Source organism: Propithecus coquereli, unplaced genomic scaffold (assembly GCF_000956105.1).
Source record: "Propithecus coquereli isolate 6110/MARCELLA unplaced genomic scaffold, Pcoq_1.0 Scaffold129, whole genome shotgun sequence".
Classification (NCBI taxonomy): domain Eukaryota; kingdom Metazoa; phylum Chordata; class Mammalia; order Primates; family Indriidae; genus Propithecus; species Propithecus coquereli.
In genome coordinates this window covers 268,960-286,028 of record NW_012137080.1, presented here as the reverse complement: position 1 = coordinate 286,028, position 17,069 = coordinate 268,960, and the positions used below count along the sequence as shown (strand labels likewise).

The 17,069-nt window shown below is 38.9% G+C and overlaps 1 protein-coding gene across 1 annotated transcript in view; it reads right to left on the bottom strand.

The window, feature by feature from the left end:
* Nucleotides 1-17,069, bottom strand: part of USH2A (Usher syndrome 2A (autosomal recessive, mild)) — a 301,921-nt gene that overhangs the window by 26,274 nt on the left and 258,578 nt on the right. Inside the window, exons 26-28 of the mRNA XM_012638316.1 lie at nt 4,521-4,730; nt 2,431-2,669; nt 1,315-1,523 (exon numbers count right to left, since the gene is read on the bottom strand). Coding sequence (XP_012493770.1) covers nt 1,315-1,523; nt 2,431-2,669; nt 4,521-4,730 — 658 coding nt within the window. The remainder of the gene's footprint in view (nt 1-1,314; nt 1,524-2,430; nt 2,670-4,520; nt 4,731-17,069) is intronic.

Genomic DNA, 17,069 nt, shown 5'->3' with positions numbered 1-17,069 from the left:
TAAATTTGGTGGCTAGAGAGTTTCGTTTTTTTTAATGCTGTGGGAAATGCAAATTAAACAGTGTCAAGTATAAAAAGCAGACTATGAAATTTTAATTCTAGTATGATCTTACCCATATAGTAAAAAATATGCATTGAAAAGAGATGAGAAGAACTGATTATGCCAAAATAGAAGTAGGGCTGTCTCTGGGTGGGAGGATTGTAAGGAGGACTGGCTTCCTGGGCACGTGAGCTGTGCACACGCACGGGCACCTCATGTAGAATGGTCCTGGGCTTAGTCCAATGCTCTGCTGTTGCTGTCTTGAAATTCTTAATAATTTTTGAACAAAGAGCTCCATATTTTCATTTTCCACTGGGTCCCATAAATTATGTAGCTGGTTCTGATAAATACTTATTTTATTCTTAATACCTTTTTGTGTTTGCCATTTTTAAACAATGGAAGCATATACTTTATAAAATCTAAAGAGATGTTATGGTTGTGCATCTCATGACGACATTTTGGTCAACAAAACCCTATATACTACAGTGGTCCCATAAGATTATAGTGAAGCTGCCCTGCACAGGTGCTCTACCTTTTATTTTCTGTACTGTATTTTTGCTGTAACTTTTCTATGTTTAGATGTGTTTCAGCACACAAACACTTGCCACTGTGTTACAGCTGCCTCCGGTATTCAGTACAGTACCATGCTGTGCAGGCTCATAGCCTAGGAGCCACAGGTGTGCAGTGGGCTGCACCATCTAGGTCTGTGTAAGTGCACGCTGTGACGTTCGCAAGACGATTGCCTAATGAAGCATTTCTGAGAACGTATCCTCAGCGTTAAGCGATGCATGACTGTATTTCATAGAAATGTAAGGAAGCTCCTCCCCCCCCCCAATTAATTAGCTGATTGCCCTTCTCTGTGCTCAATTGCTCCATGACTTTTTCTCATAGAATCATGTCTCAATGCTTTCTGGAAATACTAGGGATCATGCCATATAATTTAAAAAAGAAAAGGAGTAGCAATATTTCTTTTAAAAATGGTCTACGGTGTTTGCTCATTTTCTTTCTTCCTCTTCATTGTTTAACTTCCTCTGAATTGATTTTTACCCTGTCGCTACATGAAAAATCTTCCTAAATTGGCCCTTGACTTCCATATTATTAAATCCAGAAGGCATTTTTTCTCTAGTAGTCATCTCATCGATGTTTCATGTAGCATTCAACGTAATTGGACACTCAACTCAATCCTTTTAAAAAAGTGGTTTCCCCTAGATTTTTCAGGACAAGCCTTTCCTGACTACCCTCCTGTTTCTTACCGTAGCAGCCACTTGTACTCACATTCTCTTTGGGTGGTGAAGCTGATCCATCCAGAAGCTGTGCTGCCCACCTCGTTGTGCGCCACCACTCTCAGCTTGTAGGTGGTGAAAGGCTGGAGACCCCCAAGGCTGGCTGTCTGCCCTGGCCCCGTGTACTTTGTCTCTGTTTCGCTGGGAGTACAGGGCAGGGCGGACTCAGGAGAGCAAGCCACATGGAGTTGGAGCTCGTAGCTAAAATGAGAATGGATATGCAGAGTGAAGACAGCAATGGAATTAGTTTAACTCTCTCTTTAAAAACTGGATCTATTTTGTGAGAAGACATTTTGTTTCCATCACACTACAAGCTCTTTAAAATTTCCATTTGCAGGGAAGTGCTCCCAGAAACACTTTATTTAATGCTGTTGGAAATGAGCAGCAGATGTAACCAAGAAATGACAAGAAAAGTCACCATCTATAGACACATCACTGTTTACTCAGCGACTAGTAATCCTTGTTGGTAGAGATAATTTTTCTCTTTGAAGAGGTGAGTGATAAATTTTTCTTCTCTGTTTAGAATAAAGAAAATCTTTTTTCCACCAGATGATTTTGAGTAAAGTAACTTCTTTGTTCTTTCCAACAGTGGTGCACTACAACATTTTAAATTATGTTAAGTAATTTAAACATAATTATCTATGTTTAGGGCAATTCTGATTTAACTATGAGTTTCTGATGTTCCAGCCAAGGGCTACAAAATGAATGATTCCAGAGAACCATGAGGAACATATTCTTTCAATGAATACAAAGCCATTACCTTGTCTTTTTTTTATGTAATGACAATTATGTTGTTTACCTTTCTATCATTAGTTGATTTTATGATTTAAGTGCTTTGTAAGTGGCATTACCACTCTAATCAATTTATTTGTCTATTTTGCTATAGATACGTATTCAATAACCAAGTCCTTCTTGGGAAGTGCTGGGTAGCTATATGTCTGTATGCAGCCTTGTTCTACTTTATTCATCCTTCTGTCTGAGCCACTAGCTTTGTTTTTTGTTTTTTTTTTTAAGTTATAGTATATATTTTTTTCTTTTTCTTTTTTTTAATTTCAGCATATTATGGGGGTACAGATGATTAGGTTACATATAATGCCCTTGCCACTACCTTTGAATGATACCATTGGGGAACAGAGGGGGACTCCACTGGAAGGAGGCTGTCCTTGAGGACAGTGCTTGGATTTGCGGTGAGGACAGTCCTGAGGGTGGAGCCGGATGAGTTCTCAGCTCAGCCGTTGGCCCCTTGCTGCAACAGTTGAAGCAGGTGCAGGCCTCTACCCCAATGGAGTAGGTCGTGAAGGGTTGTAGGCCATGAAGAGTCTGCTGGCTGGCCATGCCTTCGGACAGCTGGAGGGAGAGAGAAGACTAGATGAGGTAGTGTCCCCAGATCAAAGACAACTGATAAATCAAGAACCCCACCTCATATGAATAGAGTCCCGTGCTAGGCACTCTGGGAGATGCAGCATGGCCTTTAGCATAGCATTTGTCCTCAAGAAATTACCAATCCAGTTAGAGCGGCATGACTTCAATAGTGAAAAAATAGCTGAATAACGTAACAGTTAAATAGCTAACATGGGAGTGGATACATAAAGTGACGTTTGAGATAGGACAGAAATCACTAGGCATACTATCTTACATTATCTCATCTTAGAAAGGCATTAGAAAGTGACACAGAACATACAAGATATCAATCAAATTCTTTGACCCTCAGAAGATGCCTTTTCAAAAAAAATCTGTATTTCAGTTATATTTCTAGTCAACATTCACCATGGTCCATATTCTGCCATAGTTACTTGCATTCAATTTCTGGGTCAAAGATCCCCTTGGATTAATGTTAGAGTCAGGTACAGGTATATTTAAAAGCTTGAAAGTCCATCTCTTCCTCAGAGGGTGTTGGGTTTTACAAAACATCATAGTCTCCTCTCAATCATCTTTGTCAAAATATAAACTTTTTGGTTTATTTGGAGCAAACTTTTGACCTCATTGTGGTTTTATTAAGTACTCTCAGAACCAGAAGAGTTCAGAAACTGGAAATTAATTTTCACATTGACATTAGTAACGCATAATTAAGAAGAGCTATCTGGTATTTTAAAAAAATGCATACAATGCACTCCAAATATAAATTATTTTAGTTTATTAATGTTATCATTTTATAAGCATGGATAATCAAGGGTTGATTATATTTACATCATCTATATTTATTGAATAGGGAGCCCTGTGGAAAATATGCTAATGTCCCTTTAACATTCCATCTGAGCCTTTCTTGTGTGTAAGTTATCTTCTGAATTGTGCTTCAGTACCTGGCACTCTGGCCTCAAGAGGATTTCTCCACACTCGCCCAAATTGTTCCCTAAATTGGTCTAAATAATTTATAATGTAATACCAGGATCTGCAAAATCTCTGCTTGAGGATTGCGTGAACAAAGCATTATAATCTCCACTTATTCATGAGAAAAGTCAAAGTGACACAAGCTGTACCACAGGGACAAGAGACTTCATCCTGCTGGCTGCTGGTCTCTTCATTTTGATAATGTAGAAACTGGTCTACTGGATTCTTAACGTCCCTTGCAGCAAGTGGCTTGGCTAACACACAGTGTGACAGCTGATTTTCCTGAACAATCTCTCCTGTCTCCCCATGTGCCCCAGTGTGTTAATAAACAAACAGTGGAGCCAGGGCTGCTCTGGCGGAGATGTTCTGCTTTCTCTTCCAAAGAGCTAGAACTTCCGCGAATTCACCAGAAGGAAGACTGCGTTTTTGATGTGTTATTGTGAGACTGTGCATGTCAAAATGGGGATTCTGAGGATATTCTTTGCTCTATTTTGTCTTTTTCCTATTACCATTTACACCACCAGCAATTACCATTTGTTGACCCCTTACTATAAACCACCATCCTGTTTAGTTTTTGACCTATGTTTTCTAATTAAATGAAACCAATTTGATGTCTCTAAAGTCTTAGGTTTCTTACATTTGTAGAGCCTTTAATACCACCTTTAGCATTTCTCTTCTTGAGAGTTTACATATTTTCTATGTTTCCCAACAGCATATTTTTTCTTCTCAGAGAGATTTTTATAACAAGTTCACCAGAGGGCAATTGAGAACAGAAGGATAAGAAAGAAGAATCAGGAAGAAAAAGCCAGGGCACCATGGTAATGGTTTTTAAAAATTAACCAGTCCTGGATTTTCAGTGCTGCTGCTCACCACGGTCTGGGCCCCGCTGGTGTTGCTGGAGAACAACCTGTAGAGACTGACGATTCCATTGGGCGTCTCGGGGGCGCTGATGTTGACAACTGCTTGGGTGGAAGAGACCGCATGGAACCTGGGGGCTCTGAGACCTTCTGGGGGGGCTGGCCCCGTTCTACACCACGCCCAGCGACTGGGGGCTTTTCCTGCAGAATTCACTGCCCAGACCTCCAAAGAGAAATCAACAAGACTGGTCAAAACCAACGTACCCTCAGGCTGAAAAAAAACAAAACAAAACCGGCAACCAAAGGCAACTCGACACAACAGAAGGAGATAAACTTTGATCTTGGCAACTTCATCATCGCAAAGGAGAGCAGGCTCTTCCTCATTTATTTATAGTTTTTATTTTATGCCTTTTGGTTTTGACTCTGTGAACACAAAACGGGCTGTTTAGGATTTCAGAATGCAGCGGGGTTGATTTAAGCCTAATGAAAAAAATTGCTCATCTCCTGGTGAGAAGTGGAGTGATTTTGTCAGCTTCTGCAAACTGGATGGATCTGCAGACTACATAAAACTCAGCAATTCTTAAACACTGTCCCCACCAAATCTGCATGAAAATTAAATTTCCTTTCATCAAGGGGGGAATAAACATATGGAAGGATGTATAATCTTATTTATCAAGGACCATTTGTATAATTAAACACGAATATCCTAAAAGGTTGCCTTAGGTCGTCATTTGCATGAGTAAGTAATTTGTAGAATGTCAGGTACAATAGACAGAGTAGATGGATGTGTGAGTGTATAGGGTTAAATTAGGCCCAATAATAGCCAACTACACAGTGATCAATCAGAATGATAGATCTAAATGGCAATACAAGAAGACTATCTGCGTGCTTAGGAGTATTCCTTAGTAAGCTTTCATGGCAAAGTCTAACTTCAGGAAATTTTCTCCTCATTGAGTGTCTTCAACACTATATATTTTTAAAAAATTTACCCCTGAGCTTTTAAAGACAAGTCTGGTAAACTTATTTGATTCTATAGTACACACATCTCAGGTATTCAATGTTAAAAAAACATGCAGAATGTTCAAAATATGAGATACATAGGAAAAAACTGTCAGAATATTTTGTAGTGAGAATTTTGCTTTGTTTTTGTTTTACTTTTACATTAATAATATCTCCAGGAGATGAAACATCAGAGAGATTTTCAGTAGTTAGGGCAACTCCTATCAGTGTTTCCATACTTTTCTTTTTCTTTTTTTTTTTTTTTTTGGCAGATTCCTTTGTAAAAGTAAAATTTCTGAGGTTGAATTGTTTTCGGTTTGCTGTCAAATGCAAATCTCCAGCCCCTTGCTGATAGGATTGCCAGGAGCCTCATTTTTTAAAAGAGACTGGTAACCTACATACATAGATAAACCTGCTTTTTTAGAGCTCAGTTATATACTCTCATCATTTGCATAATAATCATTCACACTTTTATAAATTCTACATTTTACAAAGCACTTTAGCTTATGTGAGCTTGCTTAGTCCTTACACTGCCAACCTTGGAAGGTGACTGACTGGAGAAGGTATTATTAGCCCCCTTTTAAAGGTGAGGAAACTGAGGCTCAGTAAATGTCACTATCTTGTTCAAGGTGACAGAAGTCAAAAGGGCTGAAACTGGAATTCTGTTCTCCAGTGTGCTTTCCAATAAACAATGTTTTTGATTCTGTATGTCATCCATAGGCATACATAAGATACTCACAATCACATAAATTGAATGATATGTACATAGACAAATGCCTGCAATTCCGGATTAGGTAAGGTCTCTTAACTTGCAAGGAGGGATGACATGTGCAAGTTGTCTCAGGTGAGGGTGTTGATTTTGATAGGCACGGGGAAGTAAGGAGCAGGGAAAACTGTGTAGCAATGGGAGAACCAGACTTTGTGGAAGTTAGAATCTGTCAGAATACAACTGTGGCCGCTCTTATAGTTTCCTTCCAAAATGGCCGACGTCAGTCTCCAGGGTAGGGAGGGTGAGTGAAGGAGGTTATTGACGAAGAGGTCAAATGTCAGGGCTGATGAGGAGGGGTCCCCAGCTCCTCAGTCTGCTCCAGGATAACCTCTTCTACCGCAAATATCTTTCCGAGTGGTGGTGGGGAGGACACCTATTACTACACAATGAGTGACAAGATTTGAAAAATCAGTGTTCTTGGGAAAGGGATGCAAACCGAGGTGCAAATATTGATATCAATTTTTGTCTTCCAAGAGTGGGGTTTTTTTTTTTTTTTTTTTTTTGGTAATTTAAGGGCATGTAGGACTTTCATTGGGGATATAATGGATGGGGAAGAAAATGAGGAAGAAAGTGCAACTAGCTATAATAAAAGAAAAATCCAACAAGTTGCCAATTAATTACTGAACACCAGTAGGAGATAGCAGTAGTGCAGGCATTTAGAGTTAAAAGAAAATGACTTACGGCCGGGCGCGGTGGCTCACGCCTGTAATCCTAGCACTCTGGGAGGCCGAGGCGGGTGGATCGCTCAAGGTCAGGAGTTCGAGACCAGCCTGAGCAAGAGCGAGCCCCCCCCCCCCGTCTCTACTAAAAAATAGAAAGAAATTATCTGGACAACTAAAAATATATATATACAGAAAAAATTAGCCAGGCACGGTGGCACATGCCTGTAGTCCCAGCTACTCGGGAGGCTGAGGCAGAAGGATTGCTTGAGCCCAGGAGTCTGAGGTTGCTATGAGCTAGGCTGACGCCACGGCACTCACTCTAGCCCGGACAACAAAGCGAGACTCTGTCTCAAAAAAAAAAAAAAAAAAAAGAAAAAGAAAATGACATAAAATAAGTATAATCCATAGGAAGTACTCAGCACAGTTCTGGCTCTGGGTTGTGAACATTAACTTTTCTTTCATTTTCAATGTCAATATAGAACCATAAATACTCTTAAAGCTATTTAATGGTGGTGTTGTAGATAGTACTAAACCTCATGCCTTTCTATGTTACATGAGCTTTTATTAGGTGGAGTCCTGTTTTTAAAATATAATTTAATCCATGGTATTTTAAAACACCTAGGCTTTAATATTATGGTGTTTTGCTATATTTCTTTATATATATACATTTCTTTGGAAATATTGTCTTCTAAAAACTAGACAATACAAAATTTCCCATCACTAACTGGGAACGTACGTAGGATCTTTTGTCTTTGACAGGAGTCCTTTATAATACGTTACTCTTTTTCTTAGACTTTCTTTTTAGTATTCAATCAATTTGAGATCAAAATAGCATTCATATAAATCAACACGCTTATGCAAAGCAGGATCAGCCTATTTACATGAGCTGCTATGAAAATGAAAACAGTCAAAATGAAGAGAAAGCTGGCTGAGATAATGAAGCATTATGAATTTCACAAAACTTATACCACAAAGCAGTGTCTCTGTGACACCAAACCACCAGAAGCAGAGGAAAACGGACCCTGTGAATAAGAGTCTTTCCTTTGTCTCTTTCTGTCTCTCTGTCTTTGTCTCTGTTGAGGTAAAAAAATTCCTTTACCCAAAATATCAATGCGGATTTTTGTCTATGCTCAGCTAAACAAGACATAAAAGAACTGAAGTATAGATCAGGGTTCAAAATAAAAATACTAATAGCTTATGTTTGTGATTTCTACTGAGAAAAAATGTCCCAAGATTTGGATCTGTCTTTATAGGGTGAAGGTAAGAAGCAGCAGAAATCTTGCCTGGGGAAATTTTGAGCAACATATTTTGATCTTTGAGTTTTAATGAAACAATTTAAAAATCAAGAAATGGAATATTTTGTGAACAGATACAGAGTTGCCTACTATCTATCTATCTATCTATCTGTCTATCTATCTATCTATCTAATCTACCTACCTACCTACCTATCTACCTTTTACTTAACTGACAAGCCACTCTATCTGGTTTGTATCCCAAGATTCTCTCACATGATCATTTGGTACCTAAGCATAGTATGTGGGCTTCTCACAAAAAGAAAGGATCATTATTGTGGTAGAAAAAGAAGCAAGGCTTATGAAGTCCATGGCCAAGGGCGGCGGGGGGTGGGTGGGAAGTAAGGATACTCTTCATCTTTGATTTAGTCAGAATATCTTTATACCTACAGCATCTAAACTGAACATATTTATTCTTTTATAATAAAAAAGTGAAAGATGATTAAAGTTGCCATGGAAACACTTTATGATTTGGGTTTAGTGAACACTTGTGCATGTGTATGAGTGTGTACACACACAATTAGGACTGTAAGGGTTAGGAACTTGCCAAGGAAGAGCTGTTAGAAGTGAGAACAAGTTAGGACTGACCAAGTTGGGTTGTTTTCCTCTTTAAGGTTTCTACTGTAATCATAAAAAGAGTTACAGTGCAAGATGTTACAGAAAACACAGATTAACTACTTTTAATAAGTATAAAATAACTGAAATTGTTTAACCACCAATTCTGTAATTGACTAGCAAAATGGTAGATTAATATGTCAATTTTCAATGTAATTTCTGTTTTCAATGTAATATATATTTTAATCTAACTAGTGACTATTTCTGTCTTTATACTTGTCCGTGAAACAAATGAAATTGTACTTTTACTTACTCTTTCTCTCCCAAAGGACTAATTACTGCATTTTGCCTTAAAAAATTTTAATTACATGAAGTGTCAACATCTGCCACTAAGCTGCCATAATCACATTGCTGTGAACACAATGAATTTAATCAATTGTCCCCTCTTGAAAATTGCCTCTTAAAGATCTTCTTTGAGAGCAGTCTTTGTCCAAATATGTTCCCTAGCCATGATCATCAAAGTCATTTTGGGCACCTGTATCAGAATTTCTGGTGAGAAGACCTTGGAACCTGCCCTTTCAACATATTTCCACGTGGTTCTTGTGCCCAATGTTGTTTGAGAAATAGGAGAGGCTATTCTTTGTAGAACCAGGTACAGAAATCTAGGCACTATACATTTTCCATTTCTATTCATGCTATGTCTATTTATAATTATACTTGTCTTTGTCATTACCTTCAGTCATTCAGATAAAAACAAAGTGTTTCTCTTTGAGTATGTTATAGTTGCAATAATCATGATAGACTTAATTGTTGTGGTTTTCACAGTTCCAAATGGAACCACAGTTCACTAACTTCGAGAAACCATCACTTGCCTCCTAGTTTTCACTTCAGGTGTGATTTCTTGAAGGCTTGATATTTCTGGAACTTGCTGGGTCTATTTTTTCCTTACAGCCCAGATGAACATTATTTTAAATGCTCCCAATTCCTCTCAACCCAACATTTCTCCTTCTAATTTTATTCTAGGAGGAAAGCAAGAATTTGTGAACAGAAGCATTGTAGTAATTTTTGAAAAGAGAAAGAGAAGAGACCCCCTCTCTGCAGAGGATGGGAAAAGGGGAGATGCAGCAGAAGTTATTCCAGAGCAGTGGCCCTTGGTGTGGTTACGTTAACGTGCTAGTTATTCTTTAACACAATTCCCACACTTAACTGCAAAGTGGTTTTCACTTTCGTAATTTGTCTCACTCAGTGGCTCCTCTCTTTCTGAAATAAGCTTCCTTAGGACTGTTGTTTTCCAAAGATAGTCTTAGAGTAAAGTGAAATTGTTAAGGTTATTATCAAGGGGGTTCTTAATGTGTTTTTTCCTTTATCTTATCATAAGAAAAACCTCTTAATTATGAAAATATTTTGTGATTCTTTCGGCTGAGGAAATGCTACACGTCTCGTTAAAACCAAGGGAATATACTTTGTGATGTTCTGCATAGTGTCAGTCCCCAGCTGATGTTCACGTGGTCTTGTACTTGCTATCATTTTCCATATAAAAACAGAATACAGGAATAACCAAATTCAGCCAGTGATCCTTTACAAAAACCTAACCTGTTGACTCCTAATGTAAGTAATGTCGACTGTCCTTGTCCTTAGAGCAGTTTGAGATTTGCTCTTTATCCAGGTTGTTTATTATAAGAGTGGTATTATGTATAGCTGTTAACTCTCAGAACATTAAGAGATGAAGGGATTTCCGAGCTCTCTGCAACATTCTATGATATTCTATAACGTGCTTCTTTGTGGAATGATCATCATTTTTGATTAAAAAAAGCATTTCAAGAATTCTGAGGGCAAATTTACATCAAGCAGCACTAAGGAGACAACATCATTGTCTATAAAAACTGGAGAATGTGAACATATTTCTGTGACAATTCACATCAAGAAATAAGCAAAAGTCCAATGTGAATAGCCATGCCAGTAATTAATGAGTAAACAGGTTGCATGTTAACAGGCAAACAATTAAATTATTTGTTTCCTAGGGGCATGTAATGAGATTGTTATCACATTCCCAAGAGAGGGACAAATAGATATTAAAAAGGTCCTTCCAATACCTGTATTGGCTAAGGCCAACAGCTAATTCAATAGATTCGATCAAAATCACTACTTCTTTCACTGCTCCTGATTTATGACTTTGGCTGCAGTTAGTCATCACTCATTGCAGTTTGCTCTCCAGTGCTCATAAATTATGCCTCATAAATAAAAAGATACAATCAAGGAAATCATATCAATTCATCTACAACCTTGGAGTATATTTTCCCATGACGCTCATGCTAATGCCTTCTTAAAGGGTAGCTTGTCGTAGGTTTTGACTATGTTCGAATAGCAATATGCCAAAATAGGCTTTGCCAGAATTGCGGTTAAAGAGACTCATGGCTAAAAAGAGAAGGCAATAAATCTGAAATTACATGATTACAAGATTATTTTATTTCACGCGCAGCCCTACAGGCTCTCGTCATAAAAGAATAATTTGCTGAAAAGCTCTATGCAGTTATCTATTTAACTATCTACCTATCTGATTTTCTTTCATCATCAAATGAATGTCTTTCAGCATCGCTGTTTGCGTGGTACTTTGTTGGATACATTATAGACACACTTTTACAGACAGTGCCTGTATTCTAGGTTCCTTTCATCTACAACACTTTAGATCAGACAAGATGGAACATGATTTTAATTGAATTCTGGGACCCAGGGGAAGTTGGGTACAGTAGGACGTTGCCTTCCCTTCTACTGGCACGTTTGAAATTCAGAGATGTGAAGCTACTGGAGAAGTTACAAGGCATTTCCTTTGCTAGAAATGGGTGTATCCTGTAACTACTGCTCAGCATACTGCCTTGTTTGTGGAGTCACTCAATAAATACGATATGGCTCTCTTCTAATATCTGAGGAAGGGAAAAGTAGCCTAAATATTAGTGGAAAATCCTAAAATTGCCTTAATTCACTTTTAATAATAATCATAATAATGAAAATTTGGAATTTATCACATGCTACTTTTTATTGCTCATATCTGCTCTCCCTGAAAGGAAACAGGAACCCACCCAGCTCCACCTGGCTTTCTTGGACGATACACAAAAGTAGTTATTGGCTTTTTTGGGCACTTATGCTTTTATAAGTGTATTATATGTACTAATTTATTTCATCCTCCCAATAATCCTATATGGTTGGTATTATTATCCCCACTTTACATACGAGAAAACTGAGGAACAGAAAAGTTTATGCAACTTGGTAAGTGGGGAGGCTGGTCTTTCAATATAGATATGTATTCTGATGTAAAAGTCCAAACTCTTTATACCTTTCTATATAAAGTCATTGAAGAAAGGCCTGGACATACCTTGTAAGTGTTGGGTTGCTGCTCTGGGCTGTCACAGAGCCCTGGATGGACTGGTTTTATCTGTGGAGGGCAGTCCCAAAGTGAGACGCTGGAAATTATCACAAACATGGTGGTCTTCATTCCTGCTACCACCTACCATGCTTTGAGCAATAGTGCATATTACACATAGGCAAGTACTGCTCACATATTTTCCACACTGTTCAAACCATATGCAAATGTGCTAAAATTCCATTATGTTTACTAAAATAATAACTATACCCTAACAGATAGAATATTGCAAATACATACTTTCTCCACAATAAGTTGCTAGAGGAAGCTAAGATCACAATGACCAATTATGATTAACATTCCCAGGAACGATAGTAAATTAGGTAAGACTATTTGTCATCCATGAATTCAACAGATATTGATTCAGTCATTTGTATGTGCCAGACACTGTTCCATGAGCTGGAGATAACACCTTTTTTTTTTCTTACTCTGTCACTGGGGCCAGAGTGCAGTGGTTCGATCAAGGGATCCTCCTGCCTCAGCCTCCCGACTAGCTAGGACTACAGGCTGGTGCCATCATGCCTGGCTAACCTGCCAAGTCATTCAGATTCCTGATTATGCAGAAGAAATAACAACACCTATCTCATAGGACTATTCTGAGATTTACATGAAAGAATGTTTCTATAAATTTCCATGGAATGGGGCTGGGGGACAAATACATTATAATATAAATACATTTATGAATATTTCATCAAGATTTTGAAAGCCCCAGAACTGTATACAAATGCAATTTGGAGGCAACCATGGGCTAGAATTGAAGAATATAGTCTTTAGAATCTTCATCTCAAGGTTCATAATTGAGTCCTTCAATTTACCAACTCTATATCCTTGGACACGTTACCTAATTTTTCAATGTTTCAGATTTCTTACCTGTAAAATGGTGTTAGTAATAACATTTATCTCAAATAACTTTTATGAGATTAGTTAATGCACATAAAGTTCTTAACACAGTCTTTAGCACAGAGCAAATACTAACTAAATAATAGTGATTACTATTATATCATTTGTGTGAAAATACAGGAGAGAATGACTTGCCAGTTTGGGAGAGCTAGAGGGGCTAGACGGCAATTCTATAACTCACTTCTGGGTTCCAGTTAGTTGTTGTGGACCAATCACAGATTCGAAAACCCTCTACAACATTGTGAGGTTAGCTCACATCTCTCTCACTGTATCCTTCTATCAAATTCTTCTTTACTCTAGACCTTTGAGGGTTAGAATAAATAAAAGCCTGGTTTTGAGAAATATTGCTCCTACATTGAAATTTTTTCAATGGATGGCATTCTCTACTCTGCCTTATTATTAATTAAAATTTCCCAAAAAAAACTACCAAGCATGAGCAAAAGAAAAGATTGGAGCAATTCAATGGATTCTTCAGAGAAAAAGAAGTTTACTTCTGGTTTCCGTTACAAACATGCCTATAGGCATCAAGGAGAGAACTGTACAGTTTCCTAGACGCTTATAGGCATCTTAGTAATGATCAAATCCATCAACAGATAGATAAATCAATGCACAAGAAGTCTCAACCATCCTCTTAAACATTTCAATTGAAGGCATTTGATTTACTTAACTGTGCTAACGTTTTGGTTTTCACCTGTAGATTTGATTGTTTCCTATCTCCCAAGACATTTACTTGAATTTAATAGTAATATACCATTGGTTCAAGTACTTAAGTGCAATCCTACTTAAGTCTTTGGATATATGTAGGGTTTAGCAATAATCACGGAGTGGCAAGGCAAAGCTTGCCAGCTGATCTTCTAGGCCAGAAAGGATTCCCCTGGGGAAGACGATACCACATATTGGGTGAGAAGCAGCACCAATCTGAGGAGTGGGGGAAGTGCTGGTTTTTCTCCAGATCCATTCTCTGCCCTTCTCTGGTCTGTTCTGGTCTTCTGTAGATTGCCTCACCTGGGGTCTTTTCTCCTCCAGTTTCTTTCCAGTTGGGTTTGATGGAAGCGAGGAGAGAGTTCAGGTTCTTTATTCCTCCTGCTCCCTGTCCTTGGCACCACGGTGCGACAAGGCTGCCTTCCTTCCCCATGGCCCTGCTTCTTTCCTTACCCCCGCAAGCCTAGACGGTAATAGCTTCTGGCTATTGCTACTCCGTGGATTCTTTCACATTCCTTATTGAGTCTCTTAATTCTGCCCACACCTCCATAAATAGTCTCCTCATTAAATTCTCTTCAAATACCCTGTTTTCCAGTGTGCCATCTGTTTTCTGCTGAGATCCTGACTGATACAGGGGAGAACATTTTGAATGTTACACAGGTACCAATAACAGTGGGCTGCTAGAGGATGAGAGAGGCATTTGATCACAAGGATGGAGATTTGGGAGAGCTTATTTATTTTTTTTGTGAGACTGAAGAAACAGAGAAATAGTGCCTCCTTATGTCTCCATGGAAAGATTTTAGTCCAGTAGCTCTTTAATAACAAGGTGCCACCTGTGCTGCCCAAAACCATCTGGCCAGGGAGTAGAATGGCCATGAGAGTCTGGTGTGGACACCATGAGAGTCTGGTGTCCCTGAAGGTAGGGAAGCTTCTTCTCCCTCCCGAGGTCTGTTTAGCCATCACTCAGATCCAGCCAACATCTATGTTCATAGCTATATTTTTATGAATACATTATTGATGGGTGTGTTTCTTTGTCTTATCAACTGTCGAGTCCATGGTTTTAAGCCTCCTGCCTCAATCCTAGTAACTAGCTATACACTTTGAACATGGCAGGTGTCTAATAATGACAGGTTATTAAATATTCAACTTATAGGATAAATGAAAATAAGTAAAACATGTCTCATCCTTTCCTGGATGTTTTTATAAGACCTAAGTTTCAGGTGACTTTGGGGAGCCTTTATTTTGATGGTCATCGCCCCGAGCAGGAGCTGTTTATGAACAGCCATGAGGGCAGGTTGGAATTACACATCCTTTGTGTTCAGCTGGAGAAAATTCTGTGTTTAACATTTTATTTCCAGCAAACAAGCTTCTAACACGGAGACAGAAGGATCAATATCGGCTTAAGTGAAATATAAATCTGGGTTGCATCTGCGTGAGGGTGAGAACCAACCCACCTTTAGATGAATAACTTGTCTCGAAGGCACCATAAAGATTGCCAGCAAAAGGAGCTTAAGAATAGAGTCCTAAGGGACGCCAGGGTAGACAGAACAAGAACAAAAAGAACTAGAGCATGTTCCTGAATGTGCTCACGCGTATGGGTAGAAATGATCTCGCATGGGAACGAAAGGCCTGATGCCAAAAAATGATTCTGCCCCTGGCCTAGTGGCAGCCTTCAGTTTTCTATTCATGGAAATGTCCCGATGGCCTTCAGTTTAAGCTGTGCACTCAGGCCCTAAAGTTTTAGAACAAATACACTGCTTCGGTCAGACAATATCAATAAATCATTTAAAACCTTGAGCTGTGGGAGTTGGGGGTGGAAGGAAGCTTAGTTCTTGTGGGAGAAACTAACCAAACAAAAGCCTCCATTCTGGTCAGAAATACGTTAGTGAGATTAATACCTAATTAAATGCAAGTCCAAAACCAAACAGAAAACATGCTCAATACGTTTTCTCTAAATGTGATACAGAAAATGCTTAGGAAAGGGGCGGGGTAAGGATGATAGCAATAGAAAACAAACAAAATGAAGCAAGTAGCTCGTCACAGAAAAGTAGAATCAGACTATCAGACTTGGGAGGAGTTTTAGTCTTAAGTATGTGGGCAAATTATTCTTTTCCTGAGAAGAGAGATGACAAGGACAAGGAAGGTTGAACTGCCTCCTGGAAGAGGTATCCCGTCTTCAGAGCCCATTGTGCTCCTGATTAGAGATTTTTATGTTCGAACATTTTGTTAATAACTCCTTGATACAGACAAAAGAATTCTCTTAACTTGGCTCTTTTCCAGCTTGGAAGAAAGTACCTTCTTTTAACTAGTCAGGGGCTGGAGGATAGGGCGGGGGCCTACTGTGTAGCAGGTATCCTGCTAGACACACAAGATTTCTTAGTTCTCATAACGCACCCATTTTTTTTTTTTTGGAGAAAAGCAAGGCTATGAGAAATTAAGTGTCTTATACAAGCTATGTGATCCTAACTCAGTTTCTCTATCTGGACAACAGGAAGGTTGTGAGCACCCAATGTGAAAGAGCATAGGGACTATAAATATTTTACAGGTGTAGACGACTTGTTACTATGGTTGGTATGTGTAGTGTACAGGGGCAATTCTTATTTCTGGCTGAAAGCAATTCCACCCAGTGTGCCCCATGCAGCCCTGACTGCAGGCGGTGAGCCCTGCGACCAGCCTGCTTAATCATAGTTCTCCATTCTCTTGGAGGACTTCACAGGAAGGCATGTGGCCCAATAAGGTCAGTCAGAGTCCCACTCTTGGTTGACTTATAAATATTGAGAGAGAACAGTCCTCTTTCCACTCCAGGATGTGGGGGTGATATTAGACAATAATAATAACTGTTATTGTTAGTATTGCTTAGGTAGTGTCTATATATGAAGCATTGTCCCAAGCACATTCACATTTTAATGCATTTAGCCTCAAAGCAAGCCTATGAGTTCTGTGCTATGCCTATCCACATTTTAAAGACAAGGAAATCGAGGCACAGAGAAGGTTTGGATCTGGGAATGCCAGTAGCGATCTTCTTTGTTGCCTGGAGAGCCTTTGCAGAATGAAGCCAAACAGAGAAACTGAGCTGAGGGAAGGAGGGCGAGAAAGAATGAATCCACAGCATCAAGTCCTACATCCCAGGTTTCGAGGGCTTCATGTTCACATCTTTTCCTTGGTTTCAAGGAATTCCTTCATTCCCTGTCCCAGACAGGCGAGCACAAACAATTCCCCTCTGTTTAACTTAGTTTATGTTGGCTTTCTATTACTTGCAGTGAAA